Here is a 25,432-nt window from a genome sequence, read left to right on the forward strand (position 1 = left end):
TGTAGGTTTTAGTTCCTATCTAGATGCTGGTAAATCCCAAGTCTATATCTCCATCCTTGAGAAGGGTCTAAGTGCCAGATCTTTGTATGTATCGCCATGCCTGCTAGACATCTCAGTTTGGATGGCCCTCTGGAATCATTAGATTTAACATGTGTAAAATTGAGCTTATGTTCTTGAAAGCAGGATAGAGAAAATAATTAAATTGTGGGCTCTAGATTCACGATTGATTCTGCCATATACTAGTGATATGGTCCTTTCTCGTGTGTAAACTGGGGATAATGAAGGCACCTACCACATAGGGCCATTGTGAGAGTTAATTGCAAAGTACTCAGAACCCCATATAGAGAAAGTCTTCAATGCATGTTAGCTTCAATGGATGTAACCGCTACCCTCGCCTTCACCACTGTGAGTATCAACACTAATACAGCTACCACTGCTACCTCTCCCCAACCGCCATCTGGCTCTTTCCCCGGGGCTCCTCATCTCAGTGGGTCGTGACAACAGGAGGCAACACTGTAGCACCTAGTATGTGGAGGCGCTGTCCAAGTGTTTTGCGTGTATTGTCTCATATGGTCCTGGCTACAACCTTTTGATGTAGGGCCTGTTATTTCTTTCATTTTCCATGAAAATTAAGCATCCAGGGTTAATAACTCATACATGGTCTCACAACCACTAGGATATGTATTCAGACTTGTTGACCTCTTAGCTCAGCCTCTTGGCAATTAAGTTCTGCTTTCCCACCTCCTTTGAAATCTGACCAGAAACCTGAGGGTCATCTTTGATTCTTCCTTTCTCATCACAGCCCCCACCAAAATTCAACCAGTTACCGAGTTCTGTCAACTCAACCTTTTGAGTATCAGAGTTATCATCATTTCTTTATCCCAGTTATCTCAGGTCCTGCCTCCATCATCTCTTATTTACATGACTTCACTAGCTTCCTAATTTGTTTCTCAGCTTCCCATATTCCTCCCCTCCCATCTGTTCTCTACAGAAGACCAGTCAATGTGTTCTTCAACAACCCTTTTCCAAGACACTTTTCTGCTACTGTCTTTAGGATCAAGTTTAAAGTCCTTAATACTGCTTCTGAGGCACTTTGCTGCCTGGCTTTTGTTGCCCTGTTGAGCTTCATGTCTTACCACTTCCCCCATAGAAAGCCAAGATCTGGTTTTATTGAGCTGCTCTGCAGTTTCTATGGCATGCATGAGAAAGAATGGCGCAGCTGGGATATAGGTTTCCTTGGGGAGCTTGCCTTGAGTCTAGGTACTACCAAATTCTGGGATCAGTACCCTGCTCTGTATGTGACAGCACTGTGTCCTTCCTGAGTCCTGTCTTCTGATACACTGGGGTGTACTCCTTGTGTTCATTTGACTACTACTTACAGACTGGGAGCTCCATGGAGGCAGGGACTACATCTCCCTTACAGGCTGCTTTATCCCCTATTCCTAGCACAGTACCTGACACTGTGCTCAGTAAAAAAAAAAAAAAAAAAAAAAAAAAAAAAAAAAAAACAGTAGGTGCTCAAAGTGACACATTAGAGATAAGATATTTAACTCACATTTTATGACCTCCTAAGACCACACAGCCTTAGCAACAGTTCTAGTGGTGGCTGCACAGATTTTAGTACCAAACTTGAATTCAGGTCCTCCCTCTGCTACTTACACACTCTAAGCCTCAGTTTCCTGTTCTAAAAATGGGACGACAAAAGTGTCAGCCTGCTAGAGCTGAGGAGAACAAAGTGAGGGTAGGGCATGCTGAGTGCCAAGCCCAGCGCCTGCACATTGTCAGCAGTCCTCAGGCGATCGGGTTTTTATTCAAACCCGGCTCTCCCAACTCTCAGAGTAGCATTTGCCGTATGACCACAGGCATGTGATGTTGTCAGAGAAGTGTCTACTGATGGTCACATTGAGCTATTGTTCACAGGAAATAAAAATAGAGAATACAGACAATACCATTGGGGAAATTCTCTGGGTTTGAAAGTATTGTATCCAGTGATGTGTTGGATTATGTAAATATCTCTGGAAAGACTGAAATGTACTGAAGTCTATAAATATCTACCAGGAAACATTCCCAAGGTTCTGTTTATTGTTATATAAATAAGAATGATTGTACATTAGCTTTGATGAAGCCCTGTACCTATTTAATATAATGACCTATGGGCTGAGCTCAGTGGTACATACCTTTCATATATATCTGTGATTTATTTCTCGTGGATGGTGATGCTTATAATCTACAGATTATTTCCATTTACGGGAGGATGACTATGACTCTAAATGACAAGTTTCAATGAAAGATTTAATACTTTCATTGTATATCATGTAATTTGAGCATTGCTCATTAAATAAGTTATTAGAAGGTGTTTTGGAAGCAGGCTCTTGTGGGTTCAAATCCTGGCTCCACCACATCTTACCATTGTGACTTTGGACAGGTTCTTTCTCATATCCGAGCTTTGGGTTCCTTGTCTGTAAAATGGGGATACTATTTGCTATTTTAAGGATTTTGTGGGAAGACAAAGTGAGATACCATGTGTAAGTCACTCAGCACAGTGCTCAGTTCTGTTCACAAAAGCTCTCAGACATTTACTCTCAATATTAGCCCAGATTAAACTGGAAACAGAGCTATTTGAAAGATATGTGTCTCATTGTAGAAGTAACTATTGCCAGTCTGGATTTGCACTTTATCCAAGGAAAACAATTTATGGTACATTTTTCCGTAGTTCAGCTTTTTAGCTGTGTCTGTCATCTATCACAACAGGAAAATGTTTAAGTTTAAGAATTACAGTTCATGCTATTTAATAGGAATAGTTAAATCTTTCAATAATTAAATCTGGTATTTGAGAAAAAATCAACTTTGTGTTATCTATATTTTAGTGAGTTGTTTTAAATTTCCCAATGACCTAGCTCCCTTTATTTTGCTACTTCTCTGGTAAATCTGTTCACGATCTATGCAGCCCCCATAACTCCTATGTCATATAGCTACTAATTACAGGAGGATCTTGATGAGCCTGTGTGCCGTATAACTATAAAGTAGTAAAAATATGGCTTTGATTACTATTCGCAATTATTATTGGTACACAGTTATTATCAGTGCTGTAATTATTATGGGAAGTGTGCAGAACACAGAAGAGCTAACTCTTTGGAGGATTTTCTTCAAGAAATTATTGGGAAATATGACATTTATAAAAATACAGTACAATTTGTGCATGGCTGTTGGCTTTTATGTCACTTACTGCTTTTCTCCTGATGTTTCCCCCGGTTAATTCTTTTCTTAATTGATGTCTGTGCTCTTTCTCTCTCTCTCTACCTCCTTGGCAGTCTTTTCCCTATAAAAGGACCCATCTGTCTAAGGTAGTGATTCTCCATTTTTATATACTCGTCAGTGACTAAGCTGCATGGAATAGACATGCTTATCCTTTAGAAGTCTCCCTTAACTCTGCTTTTGCAATATAGTCATATTTTGTTTGTTTTCCTTCAAGTAAAATATGCTCTTTTCAGTCTCAATTCAAGTACTCAAAATATATCTAATTTCTAATCGTAGTCATAGAGCAAAGAATACATTTTAAACTTGTTAATTCATGGAAATTAAAAATAATACTTGAACTGACTCTCTTTGTAAGATGTAGCTCTATATACAGAGAATAAGAGAGAGAGGGAACAACTCAGAAAAGTGACTCATTTTCATTTGATTTTATTAGACTTGAATTTGAGAGGCAACAGCGTGAAGAACTTGAAAAATTAGAAAGTAAAAGGTAAGCCCCATGGGATATGAGTTTAACACTGCTGTAGAGTGTGGATTCTTGTGGTACTGTTCCAGACTGATTTCTTCTGTGTCTGTTCAGTACCTCCCTCTGGTTCTGTCTGTTGTTTACATGTCTAATGACTGTAAGTCATTTCTCGTTAGCTGGGTAGTTTTACTTCATGTTTGAATTTTTTTAATAGTTCATTTTCAAATACTTGTGAGAAAGGGAGAATAGAGTCTAGGCAACTTTAACACACCCATTAAATTTAATACACCAAATATATACTTGTTTAAATTTAACTCAAAAGTATATCTTTTCTTAATAACATCCCCTGTATTTCTTTTTTTTTTTTTAAGATTTTATTTTTTCCTTTTTCTCCCCAAAGCCCCCCGGTACATAGTTGTGTATTCTTCGTTGTGGGTTCTTCTAGTTGTGGCATGTGGGACGCTGCCTCAGCGTGGTCTGATGAGCAGTGCCATGTCCGCGCCCAGGATTCGAACCAACAAAACACTGGGCCGCCTGCAGCGGAGCATGCGAACTTAACCACTCGGCCACGGGGCCAGCCCCAACATCCCCTGTATTTTTAAAAAGCCTAAAGAATGACAATTTTCCTTCCTTATACCTCCCCCCTTTTAAACCTCTTTCCTTATGTTTGGATGTTTGTATTTCCCTTTCTGCAATTTGCCTGTTCATATTCTTTACTCACTATTCTTTTGGGAGATGTGTGTCTGTGAGTGTCTCTGTGTCTGGTTGTTTAATTGATTTGAAAAGGTTTTTTTATGTGTTCTGAGTATAATTCGTTGTCTATTAAAACTGTATTTTCTTCTTGTTTTTTTCCTGTCCTATTTAACAAACCAAGAAGTGGATCAAGGATAGATATTAGAGTAGAAACTAAGGCCATAGAAAATCGACAAACTGGATGTTTATTTTCTGGAATCTGGAATTTAGATGTTACAGATGAATTAGTTTAGTTTCCAGCGTCATATAAGAGATCTTTGGTGGGCCAGGAGATGGAGGCAATGTACTGACTGATCCTCTTCCATTCCCTGTGTTCTTGCTTTGGGGGCCATTCCAAACCAGAAACATTGATTTAGCACCCAGTAAGGATCATTTGTTCTCCAAGAGAAAACATGACATGTAACCCCTGGAATCATGCATTTAAGTATTCTAATGGAGACTCAAGTTATTTTCAATGTTATGCATTAATAAATGAGTATTTGGGGCCATTTGATGATCACCATTTGTCCTAAACTAGTGATTAAATGCTAAGTAGCATGTAGTTATTTGAGCTGGAACAATGAATTGTCAATTATCTTGACTTTGATATTTGACCTCAATGAGTTGAGGACAGCATAAGCATTTTTATTTAATGTCATCTTGTAACCGCATTTGTGTTGCGTTTTAGCCATTGGGCTGAGTAAGATTATTCACATTAAAATTTAAATTGGGCATAGTTCTTTCTCTTTGAGCTCAGGGGGCTTCTTAAATTATATCATGCATAACACATTATGCTTATAGACTCTACAAAGAAATGATATCAGAGGCTACTTTAGGAGATTAGGCAAATGATATGTTGGACAGTTACAGAGTGAAAAATTAAACAGCATGCTACTGGAAATGAAAGAGCAAGCAGCACTCCATCTGTTATTATTTTGGTGAAGGGTTTGGCTTTATGTTGTACGTTCATTTTCAGAAGATTTCAGTTAGAGAAAAGTTAAAGCAACATTTGAACACAGTGATCAGTCAACATTTTGCATTTCAGGAAACTCATAGAAGAAATGGAGGAAAAGCAAAAATCAGATAAGGCGGAACTGGAGCGGATGCAGCAGGAGGTGGAGACGCAGCGCAGGGAGACGGAGATTGTCCAGCTGCAGATCCGCAAGCAGGAGGAGAGCCTGAAACGCCGCAGCGTCCACATCGAGAGCAAGCTGAAGGATCTGCTCGCCGAGAAGGAAAAGTTTGAAGAGGAGAGGCTGAGGGAGCAGCAGGAAATCGAGCTGCAGAAGAAGAAACAAGAAGAAGAGAGCTTTCTCCGTGTCAAAGAAGAACTCCAGCGGCTCCAGGAACTCAACCACAATGAGAAGGCCGAGAAGACTCAGATATTTCAAGAGCTGGACCAGCTCAAAAAGGAAAAAGATGAACAGTATGCCAAGTTTGAGTTGGAAAAAAAGAGGCTGGAGGAGCAAGAGAAGGAGCAGGTCATGCTCGTGGCCCATCTGGAGGAGCAGCTGCGAGAGAAGCAAGAGATGATCGGGCTCCTCCGGCGAGGGGAAGTGCAGCGGGTGGAGGAGGAGAAGAGAGCCCTGGAAGGCATCCGGGAGGCCCTTCTGCGGGTGAAGGAAGCACGGGCCGAAGGGGACGACGATGGCGAGGAGTTAGAAAGGGCTCAGCTGCATTTCTTAGAGTTCAAGAGCAGGCAGCTGGTCAAGCTAGCCAATTTGGAGAAGGACCTGGTTCAGCAGAAAGACCTCCTGGAAAAAGAAGTTGAAGAAGAGAAGGAAATCCTAGAACGTTTAAAATCTGAAAATGAAGAAGAATTTGGGTTATTGGAAAAAAATGATGATAGTGTCACCTTGGGGACTCAAAATTTAGAGAGAATAAAGCCAGCGGAGTACAGGCTGCAATATAAAGAACGCCAGCTCCAGTACCTCCTTGAGAATCGTTTGCCAACTCTGTTAGAAGAAAAGCAGAGAGCGTTTGAGATCCTTGACAGAGGCCCTCTTGGCTTAGACAACACTCTCTATCAAGTGGAAAAAGAGATGGAGGAAAAAGAGGAACAGCTTGCGCGGTACCAAGCCAATGCGAGCCAGCTGCAGAAGCTCCAAGCCACTTTTGAATTCACTGCCAACATCGCACGTCAGGAAGAAAAAGTGAGGAGGAAGGAGAAGGAGATTCTTGAGTCCCGGGAGAAGCAGCAGAGAGAGGCGCTGGAGCGCGCTGTGGCCAGGCTGGAGCGCAGGCACTCAGCCCTGCAGAGGCGCTCCACCCTGGGCTTGGAGATCGAAGAGCAGAGGCAGAAGCTGGCCACTCTGAACAGCAGCAGCAGCAGCGAGCAGTCGGGGCTCCGGGCCAGCCTGGAAGCCGAGCAGGAAGCCCTGGAGAGGGACCAGGAGAGGTGAGGCGCGGGAAGGAAAAGTGCCGGATGAGTGTGCACTGTCTGCCCCTCAGAGTGTGTCTCCCACTGTGTTTTTAAAAAGTAATTCTTTTAACCTTTCTATTGTCTAATACACAGGCAGATGCTTATTTTACCAAACCTGAGAAAAGACCCCTAAACATTCTTTTCTTTCTGCTTATGATCTTTGTTTTAGAATCATTGGCCTAATGTTAAATAAAGCACACACAAACAAAAACAAAGCCCTTGTCCATTACCCCACTGACCTATCGAATGTGTATGTTTTAATATTTGATAAATGTGAAAGCCTGAGAAAGCTTTGGCCTTGATTCCTTATAGATTCCCCCTCACTCTTCCTTTCCCCCCGTTGCTCTCTCCCACCCTTTGTCTTTCCCTTCCCTTCCATTTCCTTTGTTCCCTCCCTCTTTCCCTTTTCCCCCTCCCTTGTTCTCTTTTCCCTTCTCTCCCTCCTTGCCTCCTTGTTTCCTTCTTTGCGTTCTTCTTCCTCCCTTTCTGCTTTCCCTCTCCTTCCTCGCCGCTGGCTTCACATCTTCTCCATGACTAGCACGTGTTCCACTGGAGCATCACCCATGTGCACAGATCACAGGGTGTACCGACTTCCACACTGGTAGGGAAGGGAAGACCCATACTTCTCCCACCCTTGTGAGTCACAGTATTTGAGGGGAGGCCCTAGGATTCTGTGTTAAAGAATAAACCACCAAGCAGACAAAACTCTCCAGATGATTCTGAACACAGTGGTACATTTGAGCAGATTTGGTGATGATTTGTGAATATTATTTTTGGTGTTGTGAAAAATAAAACTAGGAACTAGTACTATTTTCATGGTAAAGAAAGAATCTTTATCTTCCTCCACCTATTCCCTGTCACCATGCTTCCCACTTAGTAGGTCCTCAAAACAAAGAAGAACATGAATTTGAGAACGCTTTTTCTGGTAGCCCTGCAGACGTGATGCCAAGACTCCCAGAAAGGTTGATGGCTGCCTGGTGTGCAACCATCATCCAGTTTGGAGTCCTGCAAGGGGGCTTCGAACCCCAGCTTAGCCCCTTCCTGCCTCGCTGCCCTTGGGCAGGATCTTCATCTCTGGGCCGCAGTGTACTCACCTGCCAGGAAGGGGCGGGTGAGATCAGGTGTCTGTGCACTTCCTTAGCTCTGGATCCTTTGGTCAGTTGAGATCCTAACTGCAGCGCAGGTGGGAGGCCTGGAACACTGCGTCTCCCCAGCGTTCCTCTCCCCCATAGCACCTCTTGAGGGGCTGCAGCAGAAGCTGTGTCTCTAGGGGCCCAGTTTGACATTGGCAGTGGGCTGGGATCAATGCTGATGACAAGGCAAGACCTACTGTGAGGTGTGGCTGGAGCCTCTGTCCATCATCTTGCCTGAAAAGGTCAGGACAACCTTTCAAATGATCTGCTTATACTGTGGATTCTATTTACCATCACTCTGGTAATTCCCTCAGGCATAACAGCAACAAATAACAATAATGCTATTACTTCAGAGAAATAGGTCGGAGGTTTAAGAAAATGATCGCAGGTATGTTATGTAAATAAAATTGCTGGACAAAGCTCCAGCCCCAGGAAATTTAAAGTAGCAGAGGGCACGCTCTCAATTTGTATCCTGCAGTGTGCAGTAAGAATGCAGCAGGAGCTTTTAGCTTGATGTCGCTGGCTTTTGTCAACCGGCTTCAATCCCTGGGCATTTAGTATTAATACTCTATTATAGCAGATACAGTCCTGTGATTGCCACGGACGTGATTTCCCACCATCAGCATTTCTCCAGAAGCCGCGCAGAGGCTTTTAACTTCATGTGTTTTGATGGAGTAGACTTTTCTATGACCTAATTCAGGCCAACAAATTCTGAGCCCTTTGCTCTGACTGTGATGCTCCTGCACCTTTCTGTGGGTGTGGATTCATGTCTTATTATCCCTCTGGGTTCTCCTGCCTGACTTGACCACTTATGAAATTCTGCAGGTGTGAAATTTTAAATGCATGTGGAACCAGACGGGACAATGGTGCACTGAGCTTGGCTTTCCCTGTGGGCTGGCTTTATGAACAAGATTTAATCCGTTTACTGGCTTCCTTTCCACCCACTGGTCATGTGATCTCTGGAAACAAGTATCAGGCAGTTAGAAAGTGGCAGGGCCGCAACTCAAGTCGAAGTCTACGTCCCACTCAACTCTTTGTCCTGTTGTTTCCTGGCCACAGAGCTGCTGCCTAGCAGGGCCAGTCCTTCATGTGTGCTGCGACCCTGTCCTGGGATGCCCTGTTTGTCCTTTGCCACCCATATAAATCCTGCTCAGCCTTCAGAGCCCCACTCAAACCCCTTGGCTCTGTGGAGTCTCCATTGCCTCAGCTCTGAAAGATGTCTTTGAACAGCTCCAGGAGATGTCGTCTTAATTATAAACATTGGCAATTACCTACTTCCCTCTCATTTTCCTTCCCATCTCTGGGACTGTTTAATATTGTTCCATGGTTCTTTGCCCACCACATGGCCCCTGATATCACTCTTTTATGCTTATTCCCTCCTCCGTTGAAAATGCTATATGGTCTGCAAGTTGATGCTTAGCGAGTGCTTGCTAATCAGTAGGCAGAGGAAGGGCTGAGTTACGCAGGGCATTGCCTTCTGTGGATGCCATGAGTGCTGACCCCTGCGACCTCATAATCACATCTCGGAGAGATAAGAGCTTGGCTTTCATGTTTAGGATAGAGCAGTCAAGCCGCTGCTGATGACACCAGAGAGCTGGCAGTCATGGTGGTCAGCCTCTGAAGCTAGAATCTCTAATTTTTGGTGCTGAAGGAATTTGGAGAAACTAGTTGACTCTCTCATTTCATATATGAAGAAATTGAGACCCAGATTTCATTAACTTGCCCCAGTTCACACAGTGAGAGGGCTACAGCCCCTAGCTGAGTCTTGTGTTCCCTGGACCAAATTGACTGGCAAACTTGTCTGTCTAGACTGATGACCTGGATTCAAGTGTGCCTGGGCCAGTGGGAGAATGGCCTTACACATAACCTGGTATTAGATGTATCATTTGTTATTAGAAATAAATGTTTGGTTCCACAATTTATGGTTTATTTTAATTTCTCAGGATACTTGGCCTGCTTTCCTAGGTCTCTCTCACCTGTTTCCCTTTTCCACACCATCTGCCTTAGCCAAAGTGGATTCCTGGTGTTCATGGCTTAGCCCCTTTGTTAATATTGCTTTCTGCACTGGAGAACCTTCTATCATCATCTCCAAATGTCCAAATTCCCACTGGCCTCTGAAGACTCAACTTAGAACTGCCTTGACCATGAAGGTACTCCTATATTAGTGATTTTAAAAACTCTCTAAAGCGTGGATCTCTTTTGTCAAACAGAAATATTTAGTGGGATCTCAATATATGATCAACAGCCAACTGTTTTGTTGAAGCAAAGGTAGGGGGCTCAGAAACCTGCATATCTCCCTCTTGGATTGGCTTGGAGTACAGTAAGAATATCTTTGCCCTTGATGATAAAGCTCTCTCTGACTTTTGGATGCCTGCAGCACTTGTTCTGAACCCCTCTTGTGGCCCATTATCACGTTATACCTTGTCTTACAGGTATGTGGTACCTTTTCTACTAGAAGGTAAAGATCTTTGCACAAAGAGTTTTTGTCTGGATCCCCCAGGGTTTCCAGAACAATGTCCCACCCAATGATGATGCTCAGGAAATACTGTTAGTGAATGAATTCATGTAACTCCATCTCTATAGGTTAGAACATGAAATCCAGCAATTGAAGCAGAAGATCTGTGAGTTTGATGGTGTTCAAAAAGGGCATTCTGAGACCTTGGAGGAGAAAGCTGCTTCTTCCCGCTTGCCATCCAGTGCTGAAAAATCTCACCTGGTCCCTCTGATGGACGCCAGGTAATGGACATTAAACTAAAGTCATTGCTCCATTTCTGATGTTATTTAATGACTCACTGTACTTCATGTTGGCCAGTTTGCATGTGGAAGGATCTGTCAAAGGCAACAAGTAGTACGTGTCCCTGAAATGTGCTTTGATTTCATCAGCAGCTGCCTGGCCCATGGTGGGGTAAAGTATCATTTGAAGGGCACCAAAAACCTGAGACCTGGCCAGCCAAATACAGGAATGTTAGTGCAAGTAGTTTGTGCCAGAAGGTAGAATTAAAAGGTCCAGGGAAACCAGCTTATCCAGAAGGGAGTGATGCAAGGTCGGGTTGAGAGGAATAAAGAAGTAGAGTTCATTGAATCAAGAGGAAGGTCTTGTGCTGACACTTAATTTGTTGAAGTCATTGATTACACGTAGATGAATTCTGTTACAAAAATTGTACCAGTACATTCAGAGTGATCATGAATAGCAGAAATATATATCTGATGTTACTATAGGAAAATGATTCTCAACTTGGGTGGTGTTGTGAATTGCCCTGTGGCTTAGAGCTCTCAGATAAGTCGATTAATCATCCTTTACCTATAAGAAAATTAATTGTTTTCCTCAACTCTATCTATGTCATGGGGACATTTCAAATTTGACAGTCCTAAGCCCTGGGTATAAGGAGATACATATTTGGATGTCAAAATGTACTTGGAATAGCGTGAGCCTCTGTAGCTCTTTAAATCTAGGTCTGCATCTTCTGTGGGCCTAGTTTAAGATTTAAGTAAAGGTCCAGGGAGGTAATTCATTTGTAAGTGGCCTTGGCTCAGGTTCAGTTGCACATGATTTTATTTTTAATAGTGAAAGATAAATACTGTATTTTATTACCCTAATTCCATTCTTCTGGGCTGTTTTACCTAAAGTATTAATTTCTTTACCTAGCATTTCAGAAAATCATTTAGCTGTGGTCAGTAGTACAGAAATGTTTATAGGCTTATACATGTACTTAGAAAGATGAAACTAGATTTTCTTTTAGTGTGCTAAGATGTAAACATGCTAAACCATTCATTTTAACTGATCAGTCTAATCAGTGTCTGTAGAACTGGGGGAGGGAGAGCCTAGAACTGAGTAAGACTTCTATTTGGGCAGTTTGAGCCACTAGAAAGATTTTAGATAGAACTAAAACTCTCTAGTCTCCCTGTTTCCTTTGGGTGGATGGTTATGTTTCATACAATTTCACCTATGTTGTATGGGGTACCAGATATTCAGTTGACAGCTACTTGAAAAGTCAGCTGTTTCTGGCTTCTGCTGTCTTAGCCCTGTGCCAGGCATTTTGGAAGGTAGAGACCTTTAAAATGTGGTGTGTCCTGGCCAGGTGCGGGTAACCTAGCTGGAGAGAGAAGAGAGAGCAGGAACAATGCAAGACATAGTTCCATCAGAATATTGAAGATTCGTAGAGAGTACGTCCACTTTTTCTTTTTGTTTTCTTTTAATCCTCTTAAATGACTTTGTGATTGAGAAATAACTATCTCCATTTCTGTGTGAGGAAACCGAGACTCAGAGAGGAAGTGTTGGGTCTCAAAGTCCAAGACCCATGCTGTGAGGCTGTGGAGCTGTCTGAAACCCGTGCATGAGGTTCTCCCCTACCCGCAGCAGGGCCTCCGCCAAGGACATCCAGGAGAGAGGTGGACGGAATCACTTAGTCTCCCTTCAGTTCCCAGGATGCTGTTATTCATCCAGTTCTCTCTCATTTGGGGAAAACACAGATGGTGAACACGTGGCATTAGATTTCTTAGAAAGTAGAAAAATGTTTAAGGTCCCGAATTATTGTTTGGCGTTTAGAGTGAGGAAGTTCCCTGTTATGGAGGGCATAGTGAGAAAGGATCTCAGATGCCCTGACTGGTTAGAAGGGTTCAGAGACCCTGTCTCCATTGTTTCCAGGATCAATGCTTACATTGAAGAAGAAGTCCAAAGACGTCTTCAGGATTTGCATCATGTGATTGGCAGTGACAGCAATACCTCTGCAGATCTGATGAAGGTGAGTGAAGGGCTGAGTGAATACAGTCATTCATTTTTAATATGACCTTTCAGTAAGTTATTGGTGGTGGTGGTGGGGTCTTTTATTACTGTTTCTCGGTGAGAAAATTAAGATATGATATGTTCTAGAAAGATTAAATGTTGCTTGAGTGGAGCTTAACAGTTTATAAAGAGTGCCAATTCAAGAGTAACTTTACTTTAAAACTTTGTACTTTTGGGGGAAATTCTTGAGTGAATATAAAGTCTTCTAAAATGCTTTATTACTTTGATTTGTAAAACTTCTGCATGTAATGTTTTTCTTTTCTCTCAAAAAATACAGCTAATTTCCTTAAGTATTTAATTTGCTTAATAAATTATCCCAAGTAGAAATATTGTTTAGCCTTTTAGAAGATACATATTTGTGACAAGTTGATTTTTATCAGAATAATGACATTTCATTTCTACCTGAAAATTAAGAAGTATCCTAAGGGAATCTTACTTTTAATATTCTTAGAATTTTAAGATTAGAAATAAATGGTTCTGTTCTCTTACAGGCAGATGGATCGATAGTCATGTTTACCTTGGGAATGTAAATTCTATAGAATGGTTGTCATTGTTGAATGACAAGTATGTTTCCTTAGAATTTTGTTCCCATAAATATTTCTAATCAAATCAGTTTTCCCCCTCTATGAACATGCTGTAATTTAATAGAGAGGGCTTTTTCTTTTCTTTTCAGGATAATGAGAAACTTCACAATGGCACCATTCAACGTAAGCTAAAATATGAGGTAGGTAATGATTTTTCAGATTGATAGGGTCGCCTTAAATTATAGCATGCTCGTGTGATTAAATTTTCTTAATGTTTAGTTGCATAATTAGAATTTTGAAGTCCCAGTGAGATTAATGGCTAATAGGGAAGGCAAGCTATTATATGGACTTAAAATTAAACGGAATCCTGCAGGTTGAAAATGGCTTTGACTTTATTTGAATGGCATGTGGCTGTGGTGGAGGCTCTTTGCCCAGTTTTTCATTGTAACAGTATCCTTTCCCTTGGTCTGCATTTAAAAGGCAGAGTTATATAATCAGAATCAGATCTGGGGTTTGGAAATGAGACTGAATACTTCTTGATGATTTAAAAACCCTGCTCACTTTGTAGACTGTGAGTTGGCCGTAGTACAAAGGAAATACTGTTGGTTGATTAGCTAATTTCTCCGGTGGATTGTCAAACCAAGGTTTATTCAAACATATGATTTGTAAGGTTTCACTTGTATTTTCCTCCACTGAGGGACTTGTCTTTCCCATGCATTCCTAAATTAAAAAACAAAAAGACAAAACTACTAGGTGGTGGAAATCTAACCGATGGTGTCCATACATTACTGAGCAGAGAGCCAGAGGTGTAGGAGTGGGTGTTCCACAGTGGGCTAACTGACTTTGGCCATCGCCGTGCCTTCAGTTCCAGTCCGTCAGTAATGACATTATCTTCCTCTGGACATCCAGCTCCTTAGCAGATAACTTCGTGAAGGGCAGGACACTGCCTTCCATTGCTTTGTGTCCACAGTGCCTGGCCTGCAGCAGGCACGCAGTAAGCCTTTCATGGTGCTGGTTTGTAGATACAGTAATGGCAATCTGACCAGGACAGATAAAATTAAAGATTCGCATGAAATGAACCAAGAGGTGAGAGAAACGTGACGGTTGGAATACTCGTCAATTTCTTTTGGCCTTGCCATCTGATTTTCATGAAGTGTGCCCTGATTACTTTTACATTTTGGATATATGGTCATGGACTTATTTTCACAACTAAATTTGACCTTTTGAAAATTGCATCAAAGGTCTTAGGATTTATTTTAGAGTAAATGAAATCTTAGACCAAGAAATGGATACTGTGGATACAACGCGTTTCTATCAAAATACTCGGTAATTTATAAGACATGGAAATTGATGTTCTGCGTGTGAATCAGATCATCTGTTCTTAAATCATGTATCAATCAGTACAAGTGGCTTAGGCTTTTGTTTTACCCTCTGAATTAATCCACACAATGAACCAATGACTGCAAGAATCTTCACGTGCGAAAGAATCGCAAAAGGTGCTACCTCATCCCCATTTCAACTGTTTTTGACATCTTGAACAGAAAAGGTATCTTGCCCTGCTGCCGCCCAGAGATGGTACTGACACTTCCAGCAGAGAGGAGAGGAGTAAGGTGGGTCAGAACAACCACCGGAGTCATCCAAGGACACAGAGCATCTCAGGCGTGACAACTCCCTCCTCAGCATCACGAGAGAGAACCCACCAGCAAAGGGATCAGCCTTCAATACACGAGATGCTGCAGAACAGTGATTGTCCTGAGCACATGGGCGGTTTTCAAGTAAAACATTTCAGTCTACCTAAAATTTCTTTTATTAACGAAAGCAACACCAGCGATGCTGAACATTTGCAGGGTAAGTCAGAAAACTTCGGTGAGTCGATGACTCATAAAGATGAACACAGCTTGGGAATCGAGTCCAGCTGGACTTGGCTGCAACATACGTCCCAGGAAGTGTCTATAAATAGTGGAAGCAAGCAGACCAGGCAAAGCAAGTTACTGTGCGTTGTTCTTTCTGAAAGTGTTTCTAGCAAGGAGAGCGTTTCCGACAGTGTTCCTCAGAGCGCACCAGCCTCAAAGTATTGTAGGGTGCAGCAAACTGAGAATGAGTTAGCTGCTGAAACCGTTACTTCTCCAGAGTTGCTGACTGATATCAAGACAGAAAGAAACAGTGGATTGGGATATTTTTACCACAAGTTCTCAGACCTTTATAAAGATACCAGCAGTCACCTGCTACAGGCTGGCACAAGGGTGATCAGCCAAGCCAGGCATGTGGGGAGCCTGTGTGACCCCAGTGGGCTCACCTCCCACATGACAATGTTCATCAGAAGAATGCCAATTCTGAAACACTTACCCCTGGATGTGCCCTTGAAGTCATACACGGTGTCATTAGAATCTCATTCTTTTCCCCAGAAAGCTCAGGTTGGCAGCAGTGACAGCAAAGAGGCCAGGGCCATTAGGCCAGCAGAGAGCATCATGCCATACAGAGCACCGGGCCCTCCTGCTGCCCTCTCAGCCACAGAGTTCCCAGGGTCCTCGCTCTGCTCAGTTTTCCGCCTGGAATATGCAGATACTAGAGGGAGCCCTGCATTCAAGCAGATGCTTGTGCGGTTCCCAGACGACATGCTGGAACTCCAAGAGGGCCCTGTAAAAGACCTTCTTGAGCACGTGGCTTGTTCCCCACCAGAACTTCTGGGTGACATGAATGAAGTCAGAGGCATTTACTGGCTTGCTGTTGCAAACTGCGCAGAGCCGGACCCCCAGCCGGCATGTCTGCTCCTGCTTCCTTCAGCTTTGTGTGCTTTGGTTCCGTCAGATGACGGTCCAGGCTCTCTGGGCGTTTTTCACGCTCTCCCTCTCTCTGGACTACAGGAGATACAAATCGGCTTTGGTGGACAGAGCATTCGGTTCCTGGGCTCTGCAGAGAGTCTCCTGCTCACTGTATTTAGTTACAACAAAAACCTCTGTCAGCAGATATGCCGTGACCTCCTTTGTGTGCTGATGCCCACATCTGAGGCTGCTGCCTACACTAAGCATCCTTTGCTCCAGGAAGATCTGGTCCAGCTTTCTCTTGATTGGAAAGCTGAAATCCCTGATTTAGTTTTGGCAAACGGAGTCCGGTTGTCATCCAAATTCAAGAATACCTTGGTTGACATGATTTACTTTCTTCATGGGAACATGCAAGTCAACATCCCCTCTCTGGCAGAAGTTCAGTTATTGCTCTACACAACGGTCAGAGTCGAGGGCGACTCCGGCCAAGACTGTTGCCAGTCACTAGTCCTTCTGAACACCCACATTGCACTTGTGAGGGAAGATCGAGTGTTTCATCCTCACACTCGGTCTCTAAGCAGACCTCCTCCACGCGCACAGTTTGACGTGATCAAATGCCGTGCTTTAAGCGAATTCAGGTGCGTCGTTGTTCCAGAGAAAACATTATCAGCAGTTGAACTTGTCTTTTTACAAAAACCTGAACTTCCACCAGAGTCAAGAAACGGTCCATGTAAGCACTCTGAAGAAGCCCAGAATGACCAGTTGGTCCCCTGCCCGTTGTGTCTCCAGGGCAGTCAGAATGTGGCCCCCGAGGTCTGGAAACTGACCCTCAACTCTCAGGATGAGGCTCTGTGGCTGATCTCACATTTGACAAGGCTCTAGGGAGGTGGCCTGCAGAAATACTCTGCCTGTTTTTTGAGATCTTTAATAATATGAACATGATGAAAGCAGTCAAGGACTATGAATAGTTCAGTGTAGCTAATTGATCTGAAACTGGAAAAATGCAGACCTCTAAAATTGAAAATGTAAATATTTTAAGTCTCTAAAATAAAAAAAAAATAGCTGAAAGCAGAACAATGATAAAACGTCTTTATCACCTTCTTGATTCATTTTCTTGAAACTCAGCCTTGTGAATTTGGGCCCGCCTCATTATTTGTGAGATGATTAAAGCATTTCTGATTTTGTTTCGCGTCACGTCCACTTATAGCATGGTGGCTTGGAATCTGTGTGTGCCTGCTGGATTCCGGCTAATTTGTGCTGCCTGAAAAGGTGCCCGATCTGGCAGTGACCTTCATTGACATCCTCCGTTTTAGCCATGATTAGGACAGCTCTGTAGCAGAGCACATTAGTGATGCATCAGGCTTCCCAGAAGGACCCAGGGATTTGAAATGCCCTCCTCTCACTGTAATGCCTGCAATGGAGACAGCCCTGGGTGCCCTGCGGTATCTTCTTCCTTAGTTAATTGCCTTTTCCTTCTTCCTTTCAGACTTCGTGACTATTCCTTTCCAACCTAGGTGATTTCAGCTCCTTACTTGGTTTATTTTTGACTACCCTTCCCGCTATTCCACATGCTCTCTCTTTCTCTGAGTTCTTGTATTTCTATCCTAGAAAGGCTCTTCATCCCCAAGTCTGACTTTTTCTAGTGCCCTCTTTATGCTGTCTGATCCAATATAGGGTCACAGCAGAAGGCATTCAGCACTTTTCCCTGGCTGCCCTCCCTCTTGCCTCTCACTTAACCTATCACTCGTAACTTCTGACCGAAGTGTTTTGCTGGCCTCCCGTCTGAGATGAGCTCATGCCCATCATCCTCACGGAGGTCTTCTGTCTTCACAAAGTGCCGTCTAGTAGTCACTTACCCTCCTCCTCTCTGCTCTTCCGAATCTCTCTCCTCTGATTGACCCTTTCCTTTGTATTCACCTCTGTTCTGCATTCCTGTAAGGAATCAGATTACACATTTTATGTTTTTATTTCATCTGACCCTGAGTTGCTCTGCCTGTGTTCTCCTGTCTCCCAGCTATGTGTGTTCTGCTGAATCCCAAAGTCTCAGAAGGGAGGAATCATAGGATTTTATTGCTCCGTCCATTCTCCTTCCTCTCCCGCCAGGATCATGCTTGGCCCTCGGTAGCTTGCAGCTGAGTGAGTCAGTAATTCTGTTAAACCATTGATTTTAGCCCTGGCACGAAGGGGTCATTTTCTATTCTGGTCACATCTTTGAATAACGTGCAAAATAATGTCGTAGCCCCCTCTTCCTTTCTGTTCCTAATCTATGATAGAGACAGTGTCGCAGCTTAACCCACGTAGCAGCGTTCCGTCTCCCTTTGGCCAGGAAGTGCGGATCTTCCCTCTTTCCCCATCAGATCTAAGAACAAGCTACTGAACTTGTTCCACATTTTCGTCATTAATTTTCCTCAGGTTCTGGAGAAGTGAACGGGAAAGGCAGGAAACTGGATAATGCATTAGGACCCACAAACTGGTGGCCATGGCCTTATTTGCAGTAGCTAAGTGGCTGCTTTTTGTCTTTTTGAGGCAATAGGATTCAAATGTTTTGGGTGGAGTCTGTTTCTGTAACTTCCACAACACCCCACTATCACACACTTACTTGGTCACACAGACACATGTACACACCCTATTGCCTTCTGTGTGAAGGCTTTTGAATCTGTGATGAGGACATCATTAAAATTAGTTAGCTTGTCACATTCTTAGCTGGTAGATCTCCTACCATGGGAAAAATTTCTAAAATCAACCATGATAGTCTTCTAATGTCTTACTGATAATATTTCTCCTAATTTATTTTCATATTTTTTCACTTTTTCAGCTAATATACTTTGCTTTTTGCTAATTACCTTTTTTTAATTGTCCTAATGAGTATTTTTTCATATATCCTTGATAAGAAGAACAGATTTAATGATCATGAAGAGCAGAGGGAGTAGAATGTAAGATGCCAACAGAGGGATGCTATGGCCAAAAGGAAACAATACATAAGTAGTATAAAATTTTTAACTAAGAGTGGTATATATATTTAACAGACAGACTTGCTTATCCTCACAAGTAAAAAAGCATAATTCTACTATGATATAAATTTTGGTCTTCGATATTGTTTACAGATGGAGCATGCAGCAAACATAAGTATTGCATAAAAATTGTGTTATTCATTATGACTTCTTCAGTCTGCTTTATGATCCAAGTGGATGACAATGAGGATTACGTTCAGATCTCACCACATAGGAGAAGCAGCCTCCAGCAGTTCAGATTTGACATGTCACTTCTCTCACCTAAGCGTACTTCTTACCTTGAGATCAACTGTGGTCTGATGTGAGACTTTGATTTACTATCCATGAAGTACATATTGAGGTTGTCATAATGCCTGCAGAAGCCAGTAGAGTAGTGTTTGTGCCATGATCCACTGTGACTTCAACCCCAGAGGCCTCCGCCTGGCTCCACTGGCTCATTTGTCGGGAGTTCTGAGGCCAGGACTCTACTGTAGTGGAGCAGGCGTGAGAGTCTCAGCGTGCAGCCCAATGCCCCGTCTTCTCCAGTGTGGTGAGTTCCTGCATCCGAAAAAAATTAGGCTCATACGTGCTTTGTTATGTGGCATTTTGCATTGTTGTGATATAAGCATAAACATTTACATTGTGGGACTTGTTAATGCATTCTAGACAATACCTCTTTGAGTACTTTTGAAAAAGTGATTTCATCTGAATTTGATTAAAATCCATTTTACTCACAGCTGCGTTGTTTTGCAGACTTGTGGTTGGCAGGGTGAATTTACTTAGTCTTTGTTGAAAAACATTTCAAAACAGTTTGTCTCCCCGTTCTCATTTCTTCAAAAAATATATGTGCATTCTTCGGAGAGAATGCTTATGCCTTCCAGCAAAAGTAATTACAGTAATTTTACTTACATTCTTTTTCCTAGGTGAGTTAAAGTTTTGAATAAGTAGATTAGAGCACTTTTATTAATGCTTCTTCAATGGTCAAGCAGTCTTACTGGATAGACCAGTTTCTAGTGAGCTCATTTTGTTAATTTAGTTACACAGCCCCCAGTAGGCATCTTAGACAATTTTGCTTCATTCCTTAAAGTGTCTTTGTGGTGGATTTTATATCAGTCGGCTATTGCCAAATATCCATCAACCTCGAAAATTTCAGTGGCATGTGAAAAAGAAAAAGCTTTTATTTCTCACAGATGCTTTATAAGTAAATTGAGGTGGCTGTGCTGTAGGCTACAGGTCATCTGCAACTCACTAGGGTTGGTCTGCACCACGTATCTCATTTTGGGGTCTATGCCGAAGGAGCAGTGGCCATGATGATGATGACAGAAGCACAAAAGGGCAGCCATGCTTTGTGTCTGCTAACATCCCATTGGCTAACTCAAGTCACATGTCCAAGTCTAAAGTCAAGGGACAAGGAAGTACACTCCATCTACCAAGAAGCCATGGCAAGACTGTGAATATCTACTCCTCCTCTTCCTTCTCCTCCTCCTACTACAGGGGAGAGAAGAACTGAGATCAATAATTCAATCTACTGTGGATGCATTCTGTCAGGGTTTCCAGGGTTCTATTGAAGATAAAATTTGGATAAAACTTGTAAGACTTCTCCCTAATGGAAGTATTCAGGTACTGGGAAGAACATATATCATAGGACCTTTAAAATTACTAGTTCAACTTGATTTCCAATTCAGTCTTTGCTTGACACCTCTATGGATGGGCTGATCACTGTCTACTTCTGAACCAGTTGATTTGTTGGGAACTGCTCTCGTTGTTAGACCCTTCTTCCGATCACCTTCCTTGTTGTGATCTCCATCTGCAGTATCTGTCCATCCATGGCACACCCCTGTAGCAGAGCAGAACAAATCTGTTCCACAATTTCTATTATATCACAGGCCTTCGAAGAAGACAGTTATCTCTCTCACCTTCTCTGATTTTTCTTCTTTACCTCTAACACCCTTCACTCCCTCTGCTGTTTCTTACACAACACAATTTCAAACTACTACCTTCTGGTCTCTTGTTAAGGATGCACCCTTGTAATTTTTTAAAGCCTCCTTTATAAGGAATAGAACTGAATAATCCAGTCGGTGAGAAGGAAAGAGATTCTATTATAAATTACTCATTCTGCCTTTTTAAAAAATATCTAGTCAAAATCTTTAGTTGTTGAAGTCACAGTGGATTGCAGTGGTAACAATCCCAACCACCCTGTATGCTGTGGTCTACAATGGACAGAGTTCTTTCCCATGTATTGTTCCTTTTGAGTCCCACAGTGATCCTCCTGGGATGGAGGAATTGTTGTCATTTATCTCTATTTCATATTTGGGAATTTAACTCAGAAGGGATCACTTGATTCAGAATTAGAGCTCAAACTGAGACTTTCTTCCTCTAGAACGTATATTCTTTCCACAAAGCCAAAGTCACCTGTTAGTCATGGTTATTCTTGACATTGTCTGAGTAAATTTTTAGTTTTTTCTTTTTCATAGAAATGAATATTTGGAAAAATTAAGTTGATTCTTTTCTGACTTGTAAGTTTTTTCTTGGAATTTATCAACATTAAAGATTATTTTTCTGAGTTATTTTGGGTCTTTTTTTCAAGAATTGCCTTACAAATTTCTTTGCAATTCCATTGTTTTCTTGTATGGACCTATCTCTCTCCTTTGCTTTCTGCATGTTTAGCTCCTATAGAAGAAAAGCCTGGATATAATCATAGCTTAAATATGGTACAGATAACCTTGTATGCTCAGTGTTGCTCCTTTAGTTGGAAGGTTAAACAATGTGCTGTACAGAAACCTGATAAAGAGAATTCCTCTTCCCACATCAGTTTCTCATGGACCTTAGAATTCAGCACAATTTGCATTAAACTTAGGGCTAAGCAAAAACCAGTGAGTGAATATGTGTGGTACTTTTCATGGTTAATCAAAGACATTGTAGAACTGGAAGGAAGAACACATGATTGTCCCTCCTTGGGGTCCTAAACTGTCTGTAGTCATGTTGAGAATGAGAACCATGTTCTCAGTCAGTCATACTAGATCTGTTAGTCTTCTTGTAAATTACCCATTTAATGATGAGTTATCCAGCGACAATGACCATTAAAGAAACTAGTCTTTTATGATCTAGAGAAAGATGGTGACATTTTTAATAGTTTCAAGTTGAAACATTCATCAGACATCCAGTATTTTGAAACCTTGAAACAAAGTTGATCATCTCAGATCTATGTGGATGAAATAATCTATTCCAGTAAGAATCATGGATTGGAAATGTTCACTAAACCTATTGGGTTTGCCCAAAGGCCCCTAAACTCAGGATATTCCACAAGCGTTTATGTCCAACACAGTTTGTCATTTTCTGGGTAATTTATCCCCAATGACATACGTCAAAATTAAAGAAATACTTCTTTATGTGAAAACCCTTATCTCTGATGTGAGTATTCTAAACTCCCTTTAAGATGAGATAAGGTTAGTGTTGTTTCTTCAAGTCAGGCTGCTGTTAAGTCTTGACCTTGGCAGGGATAGTCAGGGTGTACCTGTAGCATGTACACAGGGTGTCCCTGTGGCCACAGGTCTTAGTAAAATCCAATTCAATTGTATGTGCTAAGTCTTTAAAGATAGTATAGTATTAGTGCAAAGTTCCTTCAAGGATGAATATAAACATATTTTGGCTCTTTACCATATTCATAATTTGTGCCTGCTCATACAAGTTACCTCTATTCCCTGTTTCTTATAACATGGCTCATATTTGAGAATGTAATAGCTTCTTCCCATCTCTGCCCCAGACCCCTGCTTTAAAACTGCTGGGTCATACATAGGAGGAGCTTGATATATAAAATTTCTAATTAAAACTGTCACCATGGTATGTGTGGTTGAAAAAAGGAGGCATTAGAAATATATGCTCCTGTAGAAACAGAGGAAGGAGCAGAATTTTTTTTTTAATCTGATAAAAACTCAGTTTTGCCTGAACTTGAGAAGCAAAGCTTGGATATTTGCCTCTAGGAGATCAGCCGACAGTCCTTAGTTCTGACCTTGTCATGGTTAAAGCATATACTGAATTCAACCATCTGGTACGTAATTAGAGTGTTTAGGGGGAAATGCTGATGACTCCCTGTAGAATTGGTCCATTCCCTGCCCTCTGCACTTCCAGCAGTGGTCCAAGTGGATGTTAATGCCACTTCCTATTAATTTCCTTAATTTGCCCTTTTTGAAGGAGATAGCTTGAGGATGAAGAGAAGATTCTAATCTGAATAATCAGAATGTGGCCTGTGTTCTGCCTGCTTCTTTTGGCTGAGGACTCAGCTATAGTGTTTCCGCAACAATGGAAAAATAGCGTATTTGTTGACACAGGACGTTATTTCATTAAAGCTATCAGAAAAATATTTCTTTGTTATTTTAAAAGACGATATTTCTTATCTATAGAAATGTAATCCAAGTTGCTAATTATGTTCTTTTCCTTGCCCTTTTATTTCTAAATAACTATTCCACAGTGCATTTAAAATTCCTTGAAATGTCCTACGTGTTTATCCATGCCAGATCTGCTCTGCTGGGAGACGTGCTTCTGAACATACAGCCTTCCTTGTTGTTTTTCCTCCTTCTGCAATGTGTCCCTAACTTCCTCTTCTAAGAGTCTTCTTTGAAACATGTAGAAAAACTGACTGATTCCAAAATAAATAATTCCATAGAAATTTAAAAGCTTCCATAAATAATGAGATATAGCACAGATCTACTTGTCTAGCATAAAACTCAAGATATTCAAAATGTAGCTTCTTCCAAATAAAAAATAACTTTAGGAGACATTTATGTTAGTTTTCCTTCCTGCCCAATGTAAACATGGTTTAGGAGAATGTCAGGAACCTTCGTGCTGTATGCTGAGAATTCTACGTTTCTCAAGTTGCCTTCAAGAACTAATTTCTAACAATTACATTGCAGCAATGATTTAAGGGAAACATACTTTTTTTGATTTTTCTATCTACTTATACTTTTGTCAAATGCCTTCAGATCCCTGGCTTATTTTTCAGTTATTTATTTCTGCCATTGTTTATTCCTCTACACTTGTTAATATTGAGTTACTATGAAATAAATGTGATTGAAGTAAACTGTGGCCACGGATGATAGCAGGGGACTCTGACAACATTTCTAGTCCCCAAGATGCAAAATAGTGAAGAGGAATATCCTTCTCAGGGAGGACTCAGTGACCCTTCCCTCTCCGATCCTGACTGGGGCAGTGCTCTTGCATCCCAGCTGGAACTATTTCTTGAGGTGCAGGTGCGGGTGTGTAAGGGGCTGTCCTAGATGTAGGTGAGCCACATAAATATTATCAGATCCAGTTCCTCCCAGATAACTGGTCCCTACTTAATTCATATACTCAGTTAAGTTATTGAAGGCAGGGATTTTTTGGGCAAGATTTATGAGCCTGAGCTGAGCTTCAAGCAAGTTTCCTGGGGTTTTTTGTTTTGTTTTTTTTTTGAAGAAGATGATTAGCCCTGAGTTAACATCCGCTGCCAATCCTCCTCTTTTTGCTGAGGAAGCTTGGCCCTGAGCTAACATCTGTGCCCATCTTCCTCTACTTTACATGTGGGACTCCTACCACAGCATGGCTTGATGAGCTGTGCGTAGATCCACGCACGGTCTCCGAACCAGCAAACCCTGGGCCACTGAAGTGGAGCTCATGAACTTAACCACTACACCACTGGGCCAGCCCCTGAAGCAACTTTCTTTTCATTAGCAATTGATTTCACAATTATATGTTCTTAGAAATAGAGAATTTTCCAGTTTTAAAATAACTGTGTAGTTACCACACCCTCCGTTAACCTTCTTATCCCACTTTAAAAGTTGACTTATAAAAAACTAAAGTTAAGGTAGCATTTGCTAACTTTGGAATATAATCCATCTAGAATGAAAAAACCAAATCTTTGTTCCAAACTTAATGCAATTGAAAAAAATTAAAGGCCTTAGAAATTATGTATACTTTGTAAACGGTACTTTGTATTCCCAGGAACTGGCACTGTGCATGCCATATGGTTGGTGCTCAATAAAAGATACCAAAGTTTGATTGTGTACAGGGGTGCCTGTAAGAAAAGCCATTTAGAAGTTAAGATTAAGTCTCCATTGCTTAGTTAACAATATACCTGGGTAGTTTTGACTGCAGTTATTCCTCAGTAAAATTCACAACATTTAGAGAGCAATGTCCCTATTCGTAGTTTTTCTCAGTTGGTGCCTGCATCACAACTTTCTAATCCTGCTGTAATTATCAGTTTACTTGTCAGAGTCTACCTCCAACCAGAAATCCCACGGAGCAGGACACTGCCTTGTTCACACTTGGGTTTCTGCCATATAGATGGGATTTGGTAAATATCGTGTTCATTTCCAGAGGACCACACTGAG

The 25,432-nt window shown here is 41.7% G+C and overlaps 1 protein-coding gene across 8 annotated transcripts in view; it reads left to right on the forward strand.

Annotated features, from left to right (window-relative positions):
* Positions 1 to 25,432, forward strand: part of KIF16B (kinesin family member 16B) — a 282,927-nt gene that overhangs the window by 179,971 nt on the left and 77,524 nt on the right. For 4 of the 8 annotated variants that reach the window (XM_046678460.1, XM_046678462.1, XM_046678463.1 and 1 more), the window contains exons 18-23: positions 3,312 to 3,344; positions 3,692 to 3,745; positions 5,499 to 6,851; positions 10,592 to 10,744; positions 12,654 to 12,750; positions 13,465 to 13,515. In XM_046678460.1, the coding sequence (XP_046534416.1) occupies positions 3,312 to 3,344; positions 3,692 to 3,745; positions 5,499 to 6,851; positions 10,592 to 10,744; positions 12,654 to 12,750; positions 13,465 to 13,515 (1,741 nt within the window). Of the gene's footprint in view, positions 1 to 3,311; positions 3,345 to 3,691; positions 3,746 to 5,498; positions 6,852 to 10,591; positions 10,745 to 12,653; positions 12,751 to 13,464; positions 13,516 to 14,856; positions 19,149 to 19,181; positions 21,535 to 25,432 lie in introns of those variants that run through there. The other 4 variants (XM_046678459.1, XM_046678465.1, XM_046678467.1 and 1 more) reach the window with 4 other exon arrangements.

This window comes from Equus quagga, chromosome 12 (assembly GCF_021613505.1).
Source record: "Equus quagga isolate Etosha38 chromosome 12, UCLA_HA_Equagga_1.0, whole genome shotgun sequence".
Lineage (NCBI taxonomy): Eukaryota > Metazoa > Chordata > Mammalia > Perissodactyla > Equidae > Equus > Equus quagga.